Source organism: Trachemys scripta, chromosome 12, assembly GCF_013100865.1.
Source record: "Trachemys scripta elegans isolate TJP31775 chromosome 12, CAS_Tse_1.0, whole genome shotgun sequence".
In the NCBI taxonomy this organism is placed as follows: Eukaryota; Metazoa; Chordata; order Testudines; family Emydidae; genus Trachemys; species Trachemys scripta.
The window spans coordinates 12834732-12859204 of record NC_048309.1 but is presented as its reverse complement, the minus strand read 5'-3'; the positions used below and the strand labels follow the sequence as shown (position 1 = coordinate 12859204).

At 41.7% G+C, this 24473-nt stretch overlaps 1 protein-coding gene across 2 annotated transcripts in view; it reads right to left on the bottom strand.

Annotated features, from left to right (window-relative positions):
• LOC117886293 (formin-I-like) overlaps positions 1 to 24473 on the bottom strand; it is a 58556-nt gene that overhangs the window by 14308 nt on the left and 19775 nt on the right. For both annotated transcript variants that reach the window (XM_034787977.1, XM_034787976.1), the window contains exons 3-11: positions 22444 to 22530; positions 19340 to 19513; positions 18445 to 18593; positions 15263 to 15439; positions 13968 to 14364; positions 11234 to 11396; positions 5589 to 5700; positions 2834 to 2924; positions 2174 to 2260 (exon numbers count right to left, since the gene is read on the bottom strand). In XM_034787977.1, the coding sequence (XP_034643868.1) occupies positions 2174 to 2260; positions 2834 to 2924; positions 5589 to 5700; positions 11234 to 11396; positions 13968 to 14364; positions 15263 to 15439; positions 18445 to 18593; positions 19340 to 19513; positions 22444 to 22530 (1437 nt within the window). The remainder of the gene's footprint in view (positions 1 to 2173; positions 2261 to 2833; positions 2925 to 5588; positions 5701 to 11233; positions 11397 to 13967; positions 14365 to 15262; positions 15440 to 18444; positions 18594 to 19339; positions 19514 to 22443; positions 22531 to 24473) is intronic.

Sequence of the window (24473 nt, the reverse complement as noted above, 5' to 3'; positions counted from 1 at the left end):
AGTGAATAAATTCTCCAGTGCCTCACACTTTGTGTGTGCAAGATACAAAGCATACCAAGTTTGTGGGAAGGGAGGAAAACCCTTGTTAAAATATTGGCTGTACATCAGAGTCAGGCACTGTAGTAAATTATATTGATAATACATTACTACTTTATGTAGAAATTCTACACATTACATACCTATGTTATTCAGCCCAAGTAATAAGATACCTAGGGAACTAATATACTGTGCAGTGAGTAATAAATCGCCCTTGATTGTATTATAACTTCAAAGCAATCATTATACCATATTCCCCAATTATTCACAGTAATTTGGTTTCAGTGTGGGATGGCAGGAGTGTAACACTGAGCTAGACAGGGTCAGATATGCGTGTATCACCAGTGTTCTCTCTCTATTCTTGTTCTGAATTGTGCTCAGTGTGACTATGGTTTTAATTAGAGCTAGGGTTGCCAACCCTCCAGGATTGTCCTAGAGTCCCCAGGAATTAAAGATTATGTCATGTTGCTGGAACCTCCAGTAATACGTGCAACCAAACTTGGCAACCCTAATTAGAGTTGACGGGGGACAACAATTCCATTTTGTGGCAACTTCCATTTGTTTTCACTGCAATGCAGCATGAAAACAAAATCTTTTAAACATTTTTGCAAAAAACAAGTTTATCAAAATGTCCATTTTCAGCTCAAAATGTGTTGCCAGCCTGGTGGTTAGGGCTCAGGCCCGGAACAGGGAAGATGCAGGTTCCAGCATCTGCTGTAGCATGGAGGTTTTTTTCCTCAGCTTACTCTGAATCAGAAAGAGCAAGGACTTGAACTTGCGTATCCCACCTCTTTCGCCAGTACTCTAACTAGGCCAGGGGTTCTCAAATTTCATTGCACCGCAACCCCCTTCTGACAACAAAAATGACTACACAACCCCAGGAGGGGGACCAAAGCCCGAGCCCGCCCGAGCCCTGCCGCCATTTTGCGGGGAGGCTTTGACTTGGGCTTTGGCCCTCGGTGTTAGGGCTCAAGCTTTGGCTTCAGCCCCAGGCGGTAGGGCTCAACTTTCAGCTTCAACCCGGACCCCAGCAAGTCTAACACCAGCCCCGGTGACCCCATTGAAACAGGGTCGCGACCCACTTTGGGTTCCTGACCCACAGTTTGAGAATCACTGAATTAGGCTATAGAGTCAGCGACACACCTAGCTCTGAGTGTGTGTGTCTCTCTCTCTCGTCAAAACCAATACATCTCTGTGAAACATTTTGACTTCACCAAAATTGTTCCAATAGCTGTCATTCCTGCAGCTATAGGGGCAAGGGGCCCTGGAACTCAGGAATGGATTTAAATTAACAAGGGAGCACTTCTCCTGTTTGCTGACAAATGGGAGATGGAGAACCCGAAGAGGCATGCGAGGAGGGGCCCAACCCAACCATCACAGGCATGTACTCTCCCCTTGCCACTCTTCTCTGGGCTGTCCTTCCCACTGCCAGTCCAATCAACACCAGGGTGAGACGGAGGAGGTAGCATTTAAAAAAAAATACTTCAGTATTTTACCATAGCAGTTCCCCAAACACTGCAATGTCACTAATAGATGCTGTTCTAGTTTGGGCTTTTTTGGAGGGGGGGGGGGACTATTTTTGTAGACTGCTGTGGCTTTTTTAAAAAAATAAATAAATAAAGGATTCACCCATCTAGTGCCTTAAAAATGTATTCCAGGCAACATCCACAAAATGTCAGATGTGCTGATTGGTTTGAACTGTGTCTCATGTCATTCCTGAGGTCCTGCATTCTGCAGGTGGCATTGTGTTAATAAATGACCTCAAGTTTTGGCTTATCCAAGGGTATTTTAAACACACCAGCAGGTAGTACATATTGTATTTCAAATCTAGCCCATCTGTAATTTTGTTTCATACTAGTTTCGACTCCCTTGGCTATAAAAGCCATGAGCCATATAGATCAAAACCTTTTTGCACATTGCTTTTGAATAATGCAGTGAAATGACATCTTATACATCAGGCTGCCTGCATTATTACAATATGAGCTGTCAACATTATGGCTGGTGAACTGTTTTCCCATTGAAAAGCTCACCTCACATACACTGACTTTTAAAATTTGCATCAAAGACATCTGGTGCTTTAATATGTAACTGGTGGATTTGAATTAAACGCAAACCATAAGCAAGTCATGTCACTTACAGGCTCCAGATCACCCATGCACACGGGAAGTTCTCGTATCGTAAGCAAGAGATCCAATCTTTGGCCTAAATGAGGAATTTTACACATCTGTACAGAACAAGATGGAATCTGAATCAGTTGTGAAATGATCATCCAGCAAATATTGTGTTCATCAAACATGTACTTTTAATAATGGGTTTGCCAATTCAGACATAGGCGCAGACTTTTATAGTGCTATTCTTATGTATTAATTTTACACTACCCCTTAAAAATTTAGTCATGCAATTGCACACATAAGGAGCATGTGCAAATTAAGCACAGAGATACACATACATTTGGGGCCAGATGGCATTAAAAGCAATAACACCGACCTCTTGGGAATAAGAATGGGCTCTTTCTACACACAATTCTGTGTCTAAAGTTTCTGGAAATCTGGCCCAAAACAATACAATCCCTCCTTATTTTTAGTGGGAGCAGGGAGGATCATAAGATTTGCTTAACTTTTCTCCATATGCTCTCCCTCCTGAGTGCCTCTCCATATCCTGACTCTGACTGGGATTAGAAATATAAATGCCAATATCATAGGAAGGGCAGTTTCTTGAAGTGTTTTATCCCAGGCTGGAAAAGGGAATCCCAGAAATCTCACGTGACACGTTTTTAATGACTGCTACATTTGCTTACCTCTAGCATAAACTGATCAACCACATGCAGCTCTGAAGGAGATCCCTTGACGGACTGATACATTTCTAAATCTTTTGGAGTTGGCAGATATCTGAAAAATAATGAATGAAAATAAGATGTTCTCTTTCCCAGAAAAATATGAGACAGTTTGACCATTCCATATATTGCACCTTTGGTATTGTGTATTATATTCTACTTGTTCTGTTTCGGATTATTTAGTAAGGATACTTCCCAGGAGTTCAATCTAACTGCAGGGGAAGCTAACAATAAGTGACCACAGTAATGATTACAGTAATCAGTATCTGGTGATCATAGTAATCAGTTAAACACATACATGTGGCCTGGGAAATAATAATAATATGCAGTACTTAAGCAGTGGCTTTTCATTTGTAGATCTGAAAGCACTTTACAAAGGTGGGTACGTAGAATTATCCCTGTTTTACAAATGGGGAAATTGAGGCACAAAGATATTAATATCAACATTTTTTTTAAAAGTGACCACTAATTTTTGGCATCTCCTTTTGGTGGCACCCAGTTTGAGATACCCAGGGTCTGATTTTCAGAGGTGCTAAGCATCTGCAGAAACTAGTGAAGTTGTGGGTGCACAGCAGTTATGAAAAATCATGCCTCGGATGTCTCAAGCTGGACACTAAAATAATAGTGTATACTTCTGAAAATTCTGGTCCATGGGACTTCCCAAAGGTCTCCCTCATAATACTGCTTGGAACAATCAAACTCGCGATGGAGATGGGGGCAAATCCTTGTGTTTTGCTACTGATTTCAAAATATGAATAGAGAATTCACTCACAGAAATAAGGAATGGTTTCTGAATCAAAATAAGGCCTATGTTTGTCCAATAATATTCAGCCTGTTCCCTTAATGCAATTGGTTGCAATTAACTTATTTCACATTTACAGCAGAGTAAAAACAGAATTTTGCCCACCGGCCATGACCTTCACATTTTAATGTTGCATTTAGCTGTAAAATTTTGTTCATTTTCCTTTGGATAGTAGGATTTGGATTTCCCATTGATGTTTATATACTGAAACAGGTTCATTTTACACAGAAGAGGAATGCTTCAGAAAAAGTTTCCTGACTCATTGTAAACGTGTACAGTATTTAGGCTCCTGTTTTCCTAAATAATTGGGGCCAAATTTTCAAAAGTTCCCATTTCAGCACCCAGATGTAGTGGGCAGATTCTCAGAAATGATCATTTTCCTGCAGTTTCTGTTGTTCTGAGTCCAGTGTTCTGAAGAGAAACTGCTAGGTACCGAACACTTTTGAAAATCTGCCCCCTTCATTTAGGTATCTAAACAAGAACTGAAGGACACTGAGCTCTTTTGAAAATCGGCCCTTGATTCTGAAATATATATGTATTGTCTATTCAGTAACATTTTGAAATCTGTTTCATATACGGAGAAAAAAGCTCTCAAACTCTTGCTGAAATTTATAAAAAGAACAGGAGTACTTGTGGCACTTCTTCGGAAGTGGGCTGTAGTCCACGAAAGCTTCTGCTCTAATAAATTTGTTAGTCTCTAAGGTGCCACAAGTACTCCTGTTATACAGACTAACACGGCTGCTACTCTGAAACTTGCTGAAATTTGTAACTCTATTAGACTCTGACAATACATTAGCACAGAACAGAATACCTGCCCTCTTATAGAATCTAACATTACATGCAGCTGCATCTGTTAATGCTTCCCTCAACATCATCACTATATAAAAGAGCACTTTGAAATCTTGAAAAAAATCCTTTTCCATTTTATATCATTGCTTAATGGGCTGGAACCCCAGCTAGTGTAAATCAGTGTAGCACCTCTAACTTCAATGGGGCTGAACTGATTTAAATCAGCTGAAGACACTGGTGTAAATACAGAGTGGTGTCTTGAGGTCTGAACACTGGGTATATATCCGGGGACCATATGTGTTGCACATACAGGGTAGGTCTACGGCAAGGGCATTGTTTAATATCGGGGGTCATGGGGATTGTTTAATATCTGAGTTATTCCTGATAAAAATACTCCCTGAAAACCAGTGTTTCTCAAACTGGGGCTGCTGCTTGTGTAGGGAAAGTCCCTGGCGGGCCGGGCCGGTTTGTTTACCTGCCCCATCCGCAGGTCCGGCCGATCGTGGCTCCCACTGGTCGCAGTTCACGGCTCCAGGCCAATGGGAGCTGCTGGAAGTGGCGCGGGCTGAGGGACGTACTTCCCCCCCTCGTCGGCCCTGTTTAGCCGGTCCACCCTTGCTGGGGGGCCCGAAAAAAAATTTTCACTAGGCGGCCCTGAGGGCAGGTAAACAAACCAGGGGCTTTCCCTACACAAGCGGCGGCCCCAGTTTGAGAAACGCTGCTGAAAACCCTCCTTTAATTTCAACGAGAGTTCCCATAACTAGTGCTTTCACTCCTAAGAGAGAGTTTACATTAGTTGCCACTGGGAAATCCCACTGACCCAATGCATTACCATTTCACTAACTTTCCACTACACATAACCACTACACCCAAAATTATGTCTGATTTGCTGTCACTTCCCAAACTCCTGCCTTCCTGAAGCTTGCACTAGCAATAGCACGGTGGCTGATGGTTTCTTTGGGGAACAATGGATAGCAGACAATGACATTTATACATGCTCCTCTAATTTTCAATGCAGCAGTCAGGGTACATCAGATGCCTGGGTAAACACTTTCCCTGAATTTCCTTTTATTTGCAGAAAATGAATCTGGTAATAGATATCATAAAGAATTGAATCCAAAAGGTTACCTTCTTAGGGCTGTAATCTGCTCATCGGTAAGTCCGCCACCGTCTTCATGTAGAATGTATAATTTTTCTTTCAGCTGGTTTGGTTTTATATGAAAACTTTTCAGAAAAATGTCTAGAGGGAAAATGATTCTTTGATTACTTGGAGATAAATGTACAAGGGAGGGAAACCATGGGAACATTTCACATTCACTTCCCCGATAAAATTAGTTTTCACTTAGCAGCCACTAAGTTCAGGTGAAAACCCCTGTCTTTATATTCTCTGCAAGTACAAATAGCGGTAGAACATCAAAAATCCATATTATTTTTTGTTAGAATGCAGTCGTTGCACTAGACAGAACTATCAAGATACTGTCAGCTGAAGGCACACAGGTGCTTACTATTAAATATTCCTGTTGAACTCAGCCTAGTAGTCAGAGTACACTTTCATTTGTTTGGAATAAAAACCAGCATACAATTACACACTGATCTTTATTTTATTTCTTCGGGTGCTTTGAACATCAAAGATATTAAACCTTCCATTTATTGTTGGTTTTTTTAAAGCTCGTGAAAGGTACCAATTGACAGCCTTGCAGACTAGTCATCTGTTTATCCACAAAATAAAGGGAGCAGCAATGCAATCTTCCCCTACACTGCACTTCAACCCTCCCCTGGAAGGGCCACCCCTAAAAGTATGTCTACACTGCAAAAAGTGTGCTCTTAAGTCAGGTTAGCTAACTCATCTGCAAATAGCATTGAAGACATGGCAACTCAGCTTTGCAGCTAAAGTTCAACCCCAGCCTCTACTATAGGCTTTAACTCAAGCTGCTAACCTGAGTTGTCACATCTTCACTGCTATTTTAACTTGGGTTAACTAACTTGAGTTAAGAACACACCTTTTAGCAATGTAGACATACTCTAAGGGACATGGTTTCCTGGGGTTACATGCTCTGAGTATGGTAGTTTGGGGGCTTTTTATAATGTGCTAGAGACAGCCTGGCTCATATTAGAAGCCACAAAAGGGAAATGGGAATAGTCAAACAGGCTTATTTGTCTGTTCCCAAAAATGGTGGGTTAAGATCCCTCATTCTAAGCTACCTGAAAAAAATGGCTGCCAATCTCTCTGTGAATATCAAAGTTCAGCCCCTAAAGGCACAGCCCATAATACCATAACCTGTTTGGTATTGTGTTCTCAGCCTTCAGCATCATCACCACAGAGCAAAGGGGAAAATATATATAGAAACAGAAGGAAAAGTGAGAAGCTTAAACATGCTTCTAAATGTTGCTATGGACTTTGGCTCAGATTCTCTGCTGGACTGGAGCTCAACAGAAGAAGGGGGTTGTCAGGAACCACACTTACGGTTCACTGATTCTCTGCCTGGTCCCACCCCAGGTTACAGTAGCTTTGGGGGGTTGCACCAGCTGGCAATGGACCCCAAGGGACTGTCTGCCAATTGGCAAGAGATGGAGTATAGCATGTTCAATCTGTGCCTACTCCCACACTCTTTTCCACCCACTGCACTGGTGTCACGGCAGCCTACGAAGGATGAATCAGGATTAGAATATATTCCTGTTGCAACTCTCTCTTAAGTAATACTGTTGGTGTAAGACCTGGATCAGAACTGTGACATTTCATACACATGCTTGGCCCAAAGTGAATCTGTGGAGACAGGAGAGCAGATGGGAAGAAGAGATGAAACTCTATGCACTGAATGATTTATTCAACAAATTTAGCCTCTTCCTGATCACAAACTGTCCTCAAACAGTTCATAATTTTCTTGAGTGTATTCAGACTTTGAAATTAGTCACTAACTAATTTTTGGTCTGCAGACAGGTGAAATTTTTCAACTCAAACTTTTTTTTCTGGTGAAAAATGCAGATTCACCAAACACCATAATATTTTGTGAATTTACTTCACCAAATTGTTTTGGTCAAAAAGAAAAATTTTTAATTCTTAAAAAAAAGTTAAACATTTTTGTTTGGACATTTTCACAATAAAACATTTCAGTTCAAAATGACTTTGTTTAGAAATTTCTTTTAACTTTAAAATTTTTAAAACAAAAAAATCTCAAAACTGAAACAATGATTTTTTTCAGTTGCCAACAAACCAAAAAAATCCATTATTTGCCTAACTCTAGACAGGAGCAGTCCAATGTAAGTATTTAGCAGCTAAAATTCAAGCTGTTGTATGTTGGTTAGTCACATAGGTCACATGGTCTTGCTTCAGTTTCTAGAACTCTTAGAATCAGATTGCTGGTGCAAATATTTGTGGTCTGAGTTCAGATTTGGCTTCCCACTAATATTCTCTAATAGGTGCTTAAAAGTCATTGTGTCCATAAACATTGGTGCCACTGAACTGATTTTCTAGAATAATCAGAGAAATCTGACACAAAAAGGATGTACACAAAGGTGAACTTAATTGAGTTGTTTACTCAAGGGAATGTCCACTATTTTTTTTAGGTGTCCCCCTAACTTTCATAGTATTTGAGCCCAAATCTCCACTCTACTTCTCCTTCCTTAACTCTAAGTCACCATCAGTAATTTTTACAGTTCCTTCAAAATTAAATTTATTACCAACAGCTCCTTGGAATAACATTTTGCTCTCCTTACAGAGCTTTCCATTTACAGCTCTCAAAGCATTTCCAAAGTCAGTTAAAGGATCATCCCTCATTTGCACAAGGGAAAATTGAGGCTCGGGAAGGTGAAGTGGCAAGCCCAAGGTCACACAGCAGAGTCTGGTTTTCCAACTCAAACACCAGTAATTTATCCATTAGATTAGACCACACATCTTCCCATTAGCATAAACTTTTCATTGTGGCCCTACATCAGTGGTTCTCATCCTTTCCAGACTACTGTACCCCTTTCAGCAGTCTGATTTGTCTTGCGTAACCCAAGTTTCACCTCACTTAAAAACTTGGGCTTTGGCATCAGCCCCTTGCAGCAGGGCTCAGGCTTCAGCTTTCTGATCTAGGCTCCAGAGAGTCTAACACTGGCCCTGGTGACCCCATTAAAATGAACTTGCCCTCGGTTTGAGAACTGCTGATATAGTACATCAAACAGTATAAGCCAGTGGCTCTCAAACTTTTTTACTGGTGACCCCTTTCACATAGCAAGCCTCTGAGTGTGACCCCCCCTTATAAATTAAAAACACTTTTTCATATATTTAACCCATTATACATGCTAGAGGCAAAGCAGGGTTTGGGGTGGAGGTTGACAGCTCGCGACCCCCATGTAATAACCTCGTGACCTCCTGAGGGCTCCTGACTCTCAGTTTGAGAACCCCTGATATAAGCAAATCATTGTCTATATGAAATTTTGGTTGGACTGAGTTCACTAGTGCTTTCTTTGTAGCCTGATGTAAAACCAGGCAAATTGATGTACCCCCTGGAAGACCTCTGCGTACCCCCAGGGATACATATACCCTTTGTGGAGAACCACTGCCCTAGATGTCCACTTCCCTGGCTGACTGACAGTACTGCTCTTGTCTCTGTCACACTGACACACACGGTTCTAGAGCAGTTTATTTCTTGTACAGAAACCACGAAATAGCTAAAAATAAATTAAATAATAATGTAAACTCTATTGGGCTATAATTCTAGCTAAATTTTAAGCTATATTGTGTGCTTTATTATTCGGTTTTCTCTTCCAATTCCTTTCCAACTCTCTTTGCTTTGAAAAACACACACATTTTTAAGAAATTATAACCTAACGTCTTTTTGAGACTCATCTTGTTATTCATTAATTTAAGAACCGTGGTTGCCAGCACTTACTGTGGGATTAATCTAGCTTCCTTTTTAAAATTAATTTAACTTGTGATCAAAGTTTGATCAGCTTGTAAGAGAAATCAAAATAGTCTCTGAAAAACAATTATTCTTGATCTTTTTACAACTATCACTCCTCATTAGAGTAATTGAAAGTTTCCCATCATCTTACTAGTAAGGTCAAGTTAACCCATTGATCTGTTTCATTAGCTGTGAGAGTTCATTCCAGTTTAGGTCTTCTGCAGAGACAATGAGTTGTACCCCAGATACAAGGAAGAAGGCTCCAATTGATGATCTGTCATTCAGACCGGTAACTTACATTAGTAGTTTGAACTACCTGTGCCTGCCTAGAAAAAAAAGCCAGTGCTCTCCCTGCAGGGGTCTGTAAATAATCCAAAGCAGTGGTAGGCAACTTGCAGCCCATCAGGGTAATCCGCTGGCGGGCCGCCAGACCATTTGTTTACGTTTACATATTTGCCCGCAGTTCCCAGTGGCCGCAGTTCACTGTTCCCGGCCAACGGGAGCTGCGGGAAGTGGTGGCCAGGCCCATGCCACTTCCTGCAGTTCCCACTGGCCGGGAACGATGAACCACGGCCACTGGGAGCTGTGGGCAGCTGTGCAAATGTAAACAAATGGTCTGGCGGCCCACTAGTGGATTACCCTGATGGGCCGCTGCAGGTTGCCCACTACTGACCCAAAGGGTGGATGAACTACATTACTCCAGCTCTTCGTGTGTCAGTGTTTTAAATTCAACAAAAGAAAGACATTGTACATTTAGTGCACTTGGCACATCTGAACAGCATGAGTGTATTTTATTAGAAATGTAGAGGAAGTTATGAACAATTTCTGCTTCTTTGAGGCTAGGTATGGAGGCAGCTCCACAAATTGGCACCTGTGCAACCTTGACTATGAGTTGCATTCTCACATTTCCAAAGCACTCAGAATATTAACTGTAGCACTGTTTTCCAGATAGAGTGAGTACAGTGTATCCCCACCGCCCCGTACCACTGACAGGTGCCATTAGCCTCATGCAAAGCTCTTCAAAGTCAATGGAAGTCCCGCCACTGACTCCACTGGGCTTTGCATCAGGCCCATATGCCCATCTTCTGTGACATCATGGGACTAGGTGCAATATATCCACCAAGCACAAAAGAGGAGTACAGCTCTACCATACAGAAATATGTATTCACCTCTTAGAGAAAGCCAGGTTCTAAAAGTAAAAGGTCAGTAAACAGCAACTGACCTTGCTTTGTCACTTTTAAAGCTAGTTTTTGTGGCCATGAAGGACCCTCCTGAAATAAGGCCAAACCCTCAGCAAGCAGGGAGACTCCTGGCATAGGAGCATAGAAAAGAGAGCGGGAAAAGCCTTGGATCATCCAGTCCATCTCCCTGTCAAAGTAGGACCATGCTCCGCTGGACCTGGTCACATGTTTTGTCTAGTCTAGAATTCAGTGTCCAAAGCATGAGCCTTAAAGCTGCTTCCCTTGGGAAAATAATCTACAGCCTCATAGATCTCACTGTCAGGAAGCTTTTCCTGATATTCAGCCTACATTTCCCCTTTTTTCAGTTTCATCCCACTGCTGCTAATTATACCTCTGCACCCTAAATAATTCTCCTCTCATTTTGGTGCTTCTGCCCTTCAAATATTTGTAAACTGTGCCCTTGTCCTTCTTCCCAAAGCATCTTTTAGGGGAGGGGGTAGGAGGAGGGGCGCATGCACACACACAATCTTTAAGAGTCAAATTTAGAGAAATTGGGCCATGCGGTCCTAAAATCGCTATTTAGACATTTACATATGAACCTACCTGATTTACACATGATATTGAGGTAACCATAAATACAAGCTGCAGGCAGGCTTTGCCTTATGCATTCAGAATATGTGCACACAGTTCATATTATTACACTTACTGAAGGTATGTGCAATTTTTTGATTTAACATAATATGCCGATTCACTGAAGGTTCGTTGCCTGAAAATACCGCCATGTCCTGGATATGAAACTGGTTGTAGATTCTAGATTCATCTATTTTTTTCTTATGTTGGCTACATGATGCCCAGATTGATTTCTGAATCTAAAAATACAGGAGCAACAAGATAAATTTAAGTCACGGTAACATTACCACAAAGTTTCCATGCAAACAGCTTCTTTAAATTACTGTTGTTCTTACAGTGGCAGACCCATCATTTGAAAAGACAAAACCAGAAAACAACAGGAGTACCAGCTACATGGAAATATGAAATCACTCTTTGTGCGCCAGGGTATAGCTGCAAACAATCTGCACGTGTGGCAAGTGCCCATAATGATCCTCCTATGGGAAGGTATGCATTGAACCTTGCAGAGTTTCTGACACATCCTCCCTTTCGCAGGAGACAGGCTCCAAACCTCCCTGAAGGTGATGCGGGTATGCAGCTGAAGTTAGATGCTACCTAGACAACCACAAGGTTCCCAGAGCAGTGTTCTACAGAGAACAGCTGTTCCCAATTTCCACCTTTCACCCAAGGTATGTTACACCCAACTGCATGGTAAGTGCTGTACTCTCTCACTCCCCCCCCTCCCCCCGCCCCACAGATCTGTTTTAGCTCACCTCTGACTATGTTGCTGGAAAGCACAGCACGAGACTCCAAGTTGGGAGGCTGTAGGTCAAAAGTCATACATGTTTCCAGGGTTTGGGGGGGGCCACTAAAACCAAAGGAGCTAGCTCAGAATGGATGAGTTGTCACAGATAAGGGCAAGGCCCGGCTTTTCAGCTTGAAGTGGAACTACAGTGCCAACAATACTGCAGGAGCATTCTCTGTGTATCTGCTGGCTTCCTGGAAGCAGGAAATTCTGGGCATCTCACAGGAAAGCCGGTTCTCATCTTGTGAGCTTCAGGACATTGGCTCCAAGCCAAACAGGCAGAGTCAGATAAAGAAAATGGACAGAGTAACCGGGCTTGATCTGCCCAATGCTGCGTACATAGTTTTCCTCAAGGAGGAAATAGGACTAGCAAGTGGAAGGAAAGCCTTCATGTATTATCAGGTGCAGCCTTAGGCATAGGCTATATGGAAGCGTAGGGCGTCACATCTAAGGAAGTGTCTGACGAGTACTAATACAGCAGACTAGTCCTAAACTGCTTTTCTCCAGATATGAAGTTTAATTCCCACCAATAACTCCCTCCTTTCATTTCTGGAATAGGTGGCTTGATAGGTCTCTTCCCATCTGTTATTTCTAGGTGCAGCTGGTGCTCTGAACATTGAGTGCAGCACTGCTTTTTCTGAAGCACCTGTGTCACTCAGGCAAAGGATTCTGGAGCATACTGAGGAATTCAAGGCAACCACCAGTTGTGACTGAGTAAACACTGGCTCTGGCTGGAGGAAGTGACAGAGACAGCAGAGCAGGCGGGCTGAAAGATGCCATTAAGGATGTGCATGGGATGGGCAAATCCCATCTTTGACAGATATGGCAATCACCTGCCATATCCTTGGGAGACCTTCTTGAATTCACTTTAAGTATATCTAAGGTCCATTATATTAAATGAATGGTTTATTTATTATTGTGGGACAGGACTGTGTGTAACCTCGAGAGAGGGGAGGCATGACAGATGTGAGACCTGGGGGCTCAAGGGACTATATTAACCAATGTGCCAGACAAGAATGGACTTTTGGAACAGAAAGTGTTAAGAGATTTTGCAGGGGAATATCTGGAGGGAGGTGAATGCAAATTCCCCCTCTATAGTTATGCAAAAACCCAGCCTTTTGAAACTATGCCCTGAGGAGTGCATAGTCATTGTCTGCTGATCTCCTGTTATGTGAGGCCAAGATCAAAAACCCAAGCTGTATAACAGAAAAGCATAATTGTTCTGCTTCTGAACCTGAGATAGCTATGAACTTGAAACCACAGGGAAAACCCAGTTGTGGGTTTTAAAGGACTGACACTTACCACAGCCCAAGGTTGGAGTTGGGGTGACCTCTGGTATGCTTTTTAGCATGCATGTTGGTTATTTTGTTGTTTTTAATATGTTCTCTCTGTAATGCAGGCAATTACGCTGTTCTTAACTCTGAAGAGAAACCAAATCACAGAGGCTGGCTGAGAATATCACAATATAGGCAGGGAACTGGGCAGCCTTTATAAAAAGCCAGTCAAGAGGGGAAGAGATGCAGGTCTCGACCCAAAAAAGGTGATGGCTGAGGAGCTGGGAGCCTAGAGTGGGTGCTCTTGAGGGACCGTGAAGAAGTAATACAGGTGCAGTTGCCCTGAACTGTGACAACATCTTCAGCTAATGTGCCTGTGGATTTTGCCTATTCTCAACATTTAAGAACAAAAACTGGCATGAGAACATTGTCAAGTTCATTCCTTGGTAACTGTTAAATACATTAACATATAGATTTTCAACCAAGTGTACAACTGCCTGTGCAAAATGTGCGTGTCCAACTTCACAACCTATGTGAATGAATATTTACTGCAATCCCACTTGCAAACTGGGTAATTGCACATGCAGTTAGGTGACCAGGTTCTTTCATGGAACAATTACTCCACTTGCATGGATAATTACTGCAGTAGTACATGCAACATAGTTGCACGTCCTGTCATTTTTTTTAAAAATGTTTCCCCTCCCCGCTCCAGCTACTTGATCATGATGAAGAGCAGTTACTTTTATCCTGACCTTCTCTTGAGGAACAACATCCCAGTGAAAAGCTTTTGTTCTTTTCCATGCTGGCGAGAGGCGGGCGGGCGGAGGGAAAGCAGGTGGTGGTGGCACCACTGCCTGAATTCTGGAAAGTGGAAATGATGATGCTGGGGTTGCCTCCTCTGTGAGGGGGGTTGATCGGGGTGGTGCTTCGTAACCCACAGCAAGGCAATGGGCTCCTTCTGCCTGCTTATTTGGAGCGATGATGAGTTTTTCATATACAGCCTCTGAGGTGCCTTCTCCAAAGCCTTCCTGAGGTTCTGAGCGATTCTTCCACAGCAGGCAATACCTGTCTATAAGTGATATCCATTCATTCTGGAGCTTGCTAATGTCCTCTGCCCTGTTATTCTGGACAGTAAAGGGTATTCGAAACCTAAAATTTAAGAATGTCATTATATAAACCCAAGATAGTGTAAATAACATGCTGACTAACACAACCACAAGTATTTCTGATTTAAGCAGAATGGTGCTAGACAGCTTTACTTGTCAAAGGAGACTAGCGCTGCTGACTCTGACCTTTTCAGTCAGAGTTAATTGCTTAGGTTTCTAAAGTTAGAGAGCTGAAGCTTTGCCATATATTGACTCTATGGTACAGTTTCCTCATAATTTTTCTTCTCCTCATGGGGGAAGATGAACAATCCCCTCAGTTTTGCCTTTGTGCTTAGTGTACAAACTAGTCAGAAACTATTTACAACAACTAAGGGCTGGTCCACACTAAGCCCCCAGTTCGAACTAAGATACGCAACTTCAGCTACGTGAATAACGTAGCTGAAGTCGAAGTAACTTAGTTTGAACTTAAAGGTACTTACCGCGGGTCCACACGCGGCAGGCAGGCTCCCCCGTCGAGTCCGCCTACTCCTCTCGTGGAGCAGGATTACCGTCGTCGACGGCGAGCACTTCCGAGATCGATTTATCGCATCTAGACAAGACGCAATAAATCGATCCCAGAAGATCGATTGCTTGCCGCTGAACCAGCGGGTAAGTATAGACGTACCCTAAGATAGCCATTGAAGGATAAATCCCTCCATGGCCCTTAAGTGATGACTAGACAGTCTTTGTTACCCAGGTTTAAATGTAGGCATTTGACTTCATCCTGTGGTACTTTGAGATCCACTTATACAGCTCAGTTACCCAATCATTTATCCACATGATTTTGACAGCCTGATTTTTCCTGTTGCTGTATTCTACTTTTGGGCATCTAGAGACATGGTTATTCAACCTTATTTTTAATTGCCCTTTTTATCAAATTATTAATTACTAGCTATACTTACAAGTAATTGTGTTCCTTGGTCTGGACGGAGAAAGTATCATATCCATTCTCTTTAATGACACTCACATTTCCATTTGACAAATTAATTGTCTTTGCTACAGGGTCTGCATTCTTGTTCTCTCCATTGTTGTCGATGCAAGATAAACTCAGTTCTCCTTCACTTAGCTGCACCAAATATCTCAAGGACAAAGGAATAGAGATATCAGCACATTCCTCGCTTAACCGCTATCACCATTAGCCTTGCCTTCTGCTTTAAACAGCAGAAGATACGTTCTTTTATCAAGAAGTCTTCATACTTCCATTTCACCTTTCATCCAAGGATCACAAAGCATCTCACCAATGTTAAAGAATTAAGCCTAACATCACACCCATAAGGTAGGCTTTATTACCCCCATCTAATACATGGGCAAACTGAGACAAGGGAGGTGAATGCCTTGCATGATATTACAGTGAACCAATGACAGATCCAGGAACAAAACCCAGCAGGCTTGACTAAAGGGCTAAGAACTGTACACATCCTATTATTTGTGTTACCCCATCTTCCCTCCACCCAGCCCCAACTGCTGATTTCTCTCATCTGCCTACTGTCTCTAATCTTTTAGATTGTAAACTCTGTGTGTCAAGGACTGTCATTTACTATACATTAGTACAGCACCTAGCACAATGGGGTTTTGAGATGCTTGGCCTCTAAGTTCTACTGTAACATAAGTGTTAAATAATAACATAAGGCTCAAATTCCTCTACTCTAAATACTGGCCACGTTTCTGATCCACCTCCCCTTTCGCTGACTTAAGAACTATCTCCTCTGCAATGTGGAAGAAGAGAGAATGCATGAGTGAATGCAAGTTAAACTATATAGAAGAAGGACAACACTTCACTGAAATTAAAGTTAGAGAAGGCAGTGTAGTCTTGTGGTTAGGGCATTGAACTGGGAGTCAGGAGACCTGGGTTGTAAACCTAGCTCCACTACTGACCTGCTGTGTGACCTTGGGCACATTTCTTCACCTCGGTGGGTGTTTCCCCTTTCTCTTGTCTATTTAGATTGTAAGCTCCCAAGGACTGTCACACTACGTACAGCCTCTACCACGAAAAGGCCACAATCTTGGTTGGGTCTTCTAGCCCCTACTTTAATAAAGGTCCTTCTCTTGGGGGTTATTTTGCTTCTTTATCACTCTGACGCTAGTTTCATCGCTGCTCCCAAAGGTGAAAGTAAGCCGGTACACCCCGGTAGGGCATACTGGCAAGAGCGGATAGGCTTCCCCTGGTGGCAGTTTAAAGGGCCTGGGGCTCCCAGCAGCGACTGGAGCCCCGGGCCCTTTAAATTGCCACCAAAGCCCTGCTGCCGGAGCCCTGGGGTAGCAGCGGCGGGGCTCCAGTGGCGATTTAAAGGGCCCGGGGCTCGGCCACCGCTACAGCCCCGGGCCCTTTAACTTACCGCCGGAGCACCGCCGCCGCTACCCCAGGGCTCCAGCAGCAGGGCTCCAGGGATGATTTACACTCATAGACTTTAAGGTCAGAAGGGACCATCATGATCATCTAGTCTGATCTCCTGCACATCACAGGCCACAGAACCTCACCCACCCACTCCTGTAATAGACCCACAACCTCTGGCTGAGTTACTGAAGTCCTCAAACCATGATTTAAAGACTTCAATTTATAGAGAATCCACCATTTTAATCTGCTAGTGACCCGGGCCCCATGCTGCAGAGTAAGGTGAAAAAAACCCAGGGTCTCTGTCAATCTGACCCAAGGGAAAATCCTTTCCAAACCCCAAATATGGTGATCAGTTAGACCTTGAGCATGTGGGCAAGACCCACCAGCCAGACACCTGGGAAAGAATTCTCTGTAGTAACTCAGAGCCCTCCCCAGCTACTGTCCCATCACTGGCCATCGAGTATAATTTAAACAAGTTTAGTTACTATGGAAGAAGAAAACATAAAACATAAAATGTAAGTTACAGCTATGCCTACATGCTGAGTCAAAGTGATAAGAATTGTTTAATGGAGCTGGCAATTATATTGATCGCTCCTTCATTTAGAACGGGGACTTATGGCTTAATAGGATCGCCGGATGTCTCCGCCATTATTTACTTTTCCAAAAAAAGAAAGAAGATTAATATTATGTCGGAAGCAACCAGGGCTTTGCTTTGCAAGATAAATAAAAATCAATTTTTGTTTGTTAGCAAACCTGTTAAATGTAGCAGGGTAGCAAATCCTAAGATGCTCTTGAGGAACCTGTTTACAAGACATACAGTGGTAGCCTTTTAAAAATAATTAAAATAATTTCCTGGGAACTCTGAATTCTTTTGAGGTAATTGCTATGTGCAGATAATTACCATGTTAAATGTTTTCTTTCTTTCTTTCTTGCATTATGAGGGTCCCCAGAGGCCTCTTTCCCCCCTCCCCCCAAAAAAATCTTTTGACAGGATGATCTGGCATAACAACAACAAACTGAAGAGGCATTTTAAAGCCTTCACTGAGAGGTTCCTAGTTCCATAATGGCTCAAGGGGTAACAAAAAATCATTGTTACCAGCGGATGGCTATTTAGTGGCCTGTGTAAAATAGTTGGAGGTTCAGTCTAAATTCTAGCACATCATTATTCATAGCTCTAAAGTTACCTCCCTTTAGGGCAGTGGCTGGTCATCTCTACAGGAAGGCCAAGAGGAGAACAGAGAATGACTTATTGGCTGCAGAACAGCCATTTGTCCAGTGAGAGAAAATTGTCCTCTAGCAGAGAACCTATGGTGTATACTTACCTTCTTTAGCTGCTTTGACACAAGTTTTACTTCTTTTCATTAGTGGTTGAAAATGGGGTGGTTAGGAAGGTAAAAAGAAAAAAAGGTGAAGATGAAGGAGAAGGAAATTCTCCAGGCTCACCCATTAAAATCACTTTATTATTTATTTGTATTGCAGTAGCATCTAGAAGCCTCTTGTCATGCACCCGGACTCCACTGTGCTAGGTGCTATTGCAAGCCTACTAATAATACTTACCTTATATGGTCTTCATTTCAGATAGACTGATTCACTAAATTTGAATCCAAAAAGTGAACCAAAACAACATTTCTTGATCCACAAGTTAAAATCCTAGTATTAGATAATTATCAGAGCCTGTGAAAGATCTACCCCCTTACTGCAACTAGGAGATAGAAATTACTGCTACGAAAAGAAAAAGATATTTCATACTTCACCCATTTAATAGATACAAAATTGTCTTGCTGCAAATCCAGTAGTCCTTCATGTATCACATCACATTTGGCAGGTCTTCCAGAGCAGGACTCTGCAGGTCTCCTGTATGAATTACTCTGGGTAACTTTGTTCACCAGGTGTGATATCTGTATAATAAGTGACAGTAGCTAGTGTATGTTTTACATACCAGCACCCTTGCAGCCTATGTTAATGGGTTGTTTTTTTAAAACGTATCCATGAATAAAATGGACATCTAAAGAGGGAGATTAATCTCATTTTACATAAACTAAGTAAGTGATGTTGCTCAATGCAAATTTGCTGGTATGCCTAAACACGTAGATGTGTGAGCCTCCTCCTAAAAAGGCTTATTGTCAAACACAGATCTCTCTGTTATTGTTCTCATATTGTTTCCTTACTTAATGTACAATTAGAGTTTCTGCAAATCTCCAAGCACTCAGTTAAAACACAGGTAACATTTGTCTGGTTTGAGGTCTCATCCCAAACTCTAGACTCGGAGTGGCTTCATTGACAGCTTTGTGACCCATTTCAGTTGAACCCATGCCTAGTGTCAAATGAACCTGGACAGAAAATTGTACCTACTAATTAGTTCTCACCATGAGGGACTCTCTCTTCAGAGTTAAAGGGTTCCCCTTTCCAATGGGCCACTTTACAGGTCTGTCTGAAAATAAAACCATTTGATGCTGAATTCTGCCCTACACTTATATTCCTATGTCCCATGTAAACCTAGTGCAATCACTAAGGTGTAAATCAGGTGAAAGTCTGTTAAAAAAATATATTAAGGATATATCAACCTCTCCATTTGCACAACACATAGCACATCCTAATATTAAATTGATGATAATAAATAAGTTATTACAGCAGATTAACCTACTTTTCTTTTATCTTCAGGAGACATTGCTTCCAGCTCATAATCTGCACGCCCATGAAATGCGATGCTGAAGCGCCTCCCTTCACTGTCTTCATAGGATTTAACTTGTGAAAATGGGAACTGTTTCTTGATGATCCCTTTCTCAATGTTAAAAATGGTCTGTGTGTTAAAATCAATCTGGAAGAGAAAGATCTTTCTCATTTGATTTCACCTCTTCCCTTCGTTAACAAGGAAGAGCCCATCACCAATATTAACGTGAAATATTTTGGTTCCTGGCTAAAGGGCCAACTGAGAAAATGCATCTGTTCTGTTGACAATTAGAATCAAGAACAAACTTTTTATTATCCAACAACTGTCCTGTATTTACTGTAGTTACCAAAGAAATATATATTTATTGCATCTGTGTTTTCCTTATCTCTTTGATAAATATACATCAATTCATCATTCTGAAGCATTGTTTTCTTTGAAATTTTCCGCATATCTTGTATAAGCCAGTGCAAGAGCTTGTTCTACAGCAGCAGCACAGGCTAGTGGAATAATCTTCTCACTGGAGCATTAATTACTGGGCAAAGAACAGACTGATGCCTCTAGCCAGGTATCAAAGTTGATTGGCAATCACCAGTCAAGTGGCCATTCTTTAGCAATGGAGGGGAGCAAAACCAGATTGATCTGCATTTTAACAAACAAGATGGAACTTCTTTCACCATGAGGCTCCATGTCTCTTTCCTCAGCGTGGGAACGAACTTTATTTAAGAATAATCCTCAGGAAAATATATTTCAAAGGGTGACTGGTCTATAAAAGTGAGGGGCAAAAAACACCCAGATATGCTCTCTCTCTCTTTCTTTCTTTCACCTAAGAAGACAAAGGAACCGGCCCTTTGGCCTTTGAGGGCAGATCCTAACTTGAGAATTTGGTCAGCTATATTGCTGAGAATATGTGGCAATAATTTTACCTTGATCCAAGTCTTGTTTATTAAGCTTTAGTTACTAGAAAGCATTTTCATCTTATTTCTCTTGTAACCATTTCTTACTTTAATATCTTATATGTGTACTCATGTAAAACCCACCTCTTTGTAGTTAAATACATTTGTTTTATTCTTTAATCAGAACTAATCCAGTGTTGTGTTTAAAGTGCATTGTTTGGAAACTCCAATTACAGTAGCAAAGTGTTGTACATTGACCCCTTACAGGGACAACAGACTTCTAATATCGGAACCGCCCAGAAGAGGGCTGCACAGTACAGAACACACCTTTTGGGGAAAACTCAGGACTGGACATATGTTGGGGTTGCCTGGCAAGCAGTAACCAAGGCTGCTGGAAGCCAGAGTGTTGCTGGTGTGTTGCTGACAGGCTGCTGGATTCAGTGTCGCTGGACCAGAACTGCAGCTATACACAGACTTTCAGGGGGTGACCAGCATGCTGTCTAGCTGTTTGTGAACAGCTCAGTGTGGGAGCTACAACAGCAAAGTATTGTGAGGCACTCAAGGTTGCAGGGCAGGTGGTGACAACCCTTCACTTGTTTGGATTGCACCCTGGCATGCGATACTATGTCTACACTTAAAACACCAGCACTTCAGTGAAGACGCTACCTACCCGATGGGAGTACTTCCAGGTGGCAGCTAGCTCGATGTGAGAATTCTCTGGGGCTAGGCCAATTTAACTGTGTCACTCAGTGGTGTGGATTTTTCATACCCCTGAGCAATGTCATTACAATTGATCTAATTTCCTAGTATAGACCAGGCCTCACACTAGCAACGGGTGTGTTTCGCCCTTCACTGTAGTTAATCCACCTCCCCCAGAGACAGTAGCTAGGTTGACAGAAGAATTCTCCCGCTGCTGTAGTGTTTTAACGTAGACATAGCCTAGGTTATTATCCTTCCTGCACAGGAATAGAGACTAGTTAAAGTAGAATATTTTGTGTGCAGACAAGCCCTTACTCTGACTGGGTTCACCTCATCCCAGAACATATTGTGTAATCCAGGGGTCAGCAACCTTTCAGAAGTGGTGTGCCAAGTCTTCATTTATTCATTCTAATTTCAGGTTTCGCGTGCCAGTAATACATTTTAATGTTTTTAGAAGGTCTCTTTCTATAAGTCTATAATATAGAACTAAACTATTGTTGTATGTAAAGTAAATAAGGTTTTTAAAATGTTTAAGAAGCTTCATTTAAAATTAAATTAAAATGCAGAGCCCCCCGGACCGGTGGCCAGGACCCGGGCAGTGTTGAGTGCCACTGAAAATCAGCTCACGTGCCGCCTTTGGCACGCGTGCCATAGGTTGCCTACCCCTGGTGTAATCCCTTCTGAGCACACAGGGCTTTGCTGCTTAAATGAGGTCTGAATTAGAGCTATGTCAATTTACATCAGATGAGGGCTTGGCCCAGTCAAGGGCAGGGGCAGGAGGGAAGAGCGGTATAGTTTGCTGTGTTACTGGGTTTGTGAAGCTGTTGTAAACTTTCTAAGATAATCAGGAAATCAGGTTTATGATTTGAAAAATATCTGAATATTTTAAAAACTAAGTAGCTACATCTTAACCTAATGGTGTGTAGATTAGAACTTTGAGCAGAGATTTTCAATAATGCATAAAGGATTTAGGAGCAACTAGTCCCACTGACTTTCAATAGGACTTGTGTACCTAAGTCCCCCAGGCATATTTGAAAATCTCTTCCTTAGTTCTAAAGTGCACAGGTAGGATTTATAGATCATGACTAGAGAGACATGCTGTCAAAAGAAATTTTAAAAGAAAATAATCACTTTTATAAGTGCCAACTTGTAATGAAGAACAGTGTGCAAAGGGAAACCATCACAATCAAATATCTTTGTCACGGAGCACAATAGCTAGAGATGAAAGATGTCTTAGATCTTCAAGTCCATCCTACAGCCTACAGGTTATAATTCCCCAACAGAGGAGGTATCAAATATTAATTGCATAGAACTTTTAGTCTAAAAGGCAGAGAATTAGTTTAATATTTCAAACATTTCCACTGGATTTTAATTCAGGCAATATATTGGACTACGGAGTATATTAAAACCACATTCACGTTAATGCAAAAAATACAGTATGTGCCATATTTCTGCAAAGGCAGGGGTTTGTATTCATGAAGTTACCTGCAAAATTCGTTTCTGCCACCTATATCGTTTGTATTTGTAGACACTGAAGTTGAACTGTGAACCAGTCAGCAAATCCTGCAAATCCTGGAAAACATTATTGAAATCAACTAAAATCTTATGTTCTTTCAATACATGTTAATATGAAATTCATTAAGACTCTTCAGTGAAGTCCCCCTCTGTGCAATATGTCAGAGGCTTTGTCAGGATGTCTGCACTGGGAAGAATTGTACCACCATAATGGCTTGATTTTTACACGTGCCAAGCATCCACAAATCCTACTGAAGTAACTGAAGCGAAAGGCGATATCATGAGAGGGAGAAGGAATGAGCAAGGGAGAGAAAGGAAGAAACAGAATTGAGAACGGGTAGTAAGGTGGAAAGGGAGACCTCAGAATTCTACTAAATGCATTTAAAACAACATGAATGCATTTAGTACAATGCAATAGCCAGTCTATTAATCAAACTAGCAAACTAAAAGGGCATCAACCTTTGTAGAAAGGCACTTTCATCATCAGATTACTGAACAGGATGAAGTAGAACTAGAGATATAGGATTTGCCCATGCTCATAAATGCTGGGGTGCACAATTTACCACCTGGCTTCTAAAATTGGCTATTGCACTTACATGTACTGATTTTACAAGCTATAGGATAATGTGCTCTGTATTTGTGCACCAAAGGTGAGGATATAACTGTGTTCAAGTTTGATTTAGCTCTCAGTTTAATTATCACAGACTATAGTACTGTGGGCAGTAGCGAAGAAACCACTTATAATGTGTTATTTCTAGAACACATCATCCATATAAATGTCCTGTTGGTGATAATATACTATAGGAGAGGGGATTTCCACTGCAATGAAGACTTATTCTGTGTATTAACTCACATCAACACAGCCTCTTTAGTGTTGTAAAATTAAAGAGAGACATTCATACAACCTGAAATTTTTGATACAATCATCCTTATAGCTCTCCTATCTCATATCACAGAGCTATAAAGTCTAAACCACCAGGAGCCAAATTCTGAATTACTTACACAGAGAGCAACCATCTCCTTACAGTATGAACTGCTTTTACTTTAGATTTAGGGAATGCAGAAAGACTCACAAAATGGCAGCTGCCTCTGCTGACAACTGTCCAAAAATGTTAAGCTGCAGTACGCAGAAAACAAAATGATAATATCACATAACTACAAGCAACACAAACCAGTTCTCAGTCACTCATTGCTTTTACCCAAGTAAAAAACTTAATAAAAAGGTGAGTAAGAACCATCAAGATCTGGATCCATAATTGCTACTTCTAACTTCTCTTTGTTTCATCACTTGAAGAAAATGATGTCTATGCAGCCCTCTATGTTCCTGCTAATCCCCAGCTGATAGACGGTTCAGTTCTGTGTTGCAAGAGGACACCAAACTGCTGCTTACTTTTTTTCCTCCTTCTAGATGAACCTTATGCAAGCAGAGCACTTATTAAGCAACAGAGGGTCCTTATTAAGCAGTGTAGGAACTTATTAAAAAGCAAACCCAAAAGGAATTTAGAAGAGGCCTGATGACTCCCATCTCTCAAAAATCACTAACAGCTTCTCTGGAGTGAAACATTTTCAAATTGTGCTATTATCATTGTGTGAAGATTTCTCACAGACATTCCCATAGGGAGGCCACTTTTCAAAATCCAGCCCTAAGGGGCTTGCAGAGGTTGAAATATTAATGAAAGCTGATGAATTCTGATGGTGACTGGAGGGAGATCATGGGATAAAGATTGGAGAGCAGAAGGAGGAGTTGGAGATACTCTCCTTCAGTTCTTCCAGGTAAGAAGGGAAAGGACCAGATTGAGAAGTAGGAGCAAGGAAATGCCCATTAGAGGAAGAGGATGAGAACTGGGGGATGAGGGAGGAGTGTCTGGACTCAAACCCACACTTTACATGAAACCAACGTAGAGCTTGTGCTTTTGCTCCATTTCAACTCACTTCTACTCCTGCCTGAGCTGCGTGGTGTCAGCTTATTCCATGTGTCATAAACAAAAGAGGAAGTTGTT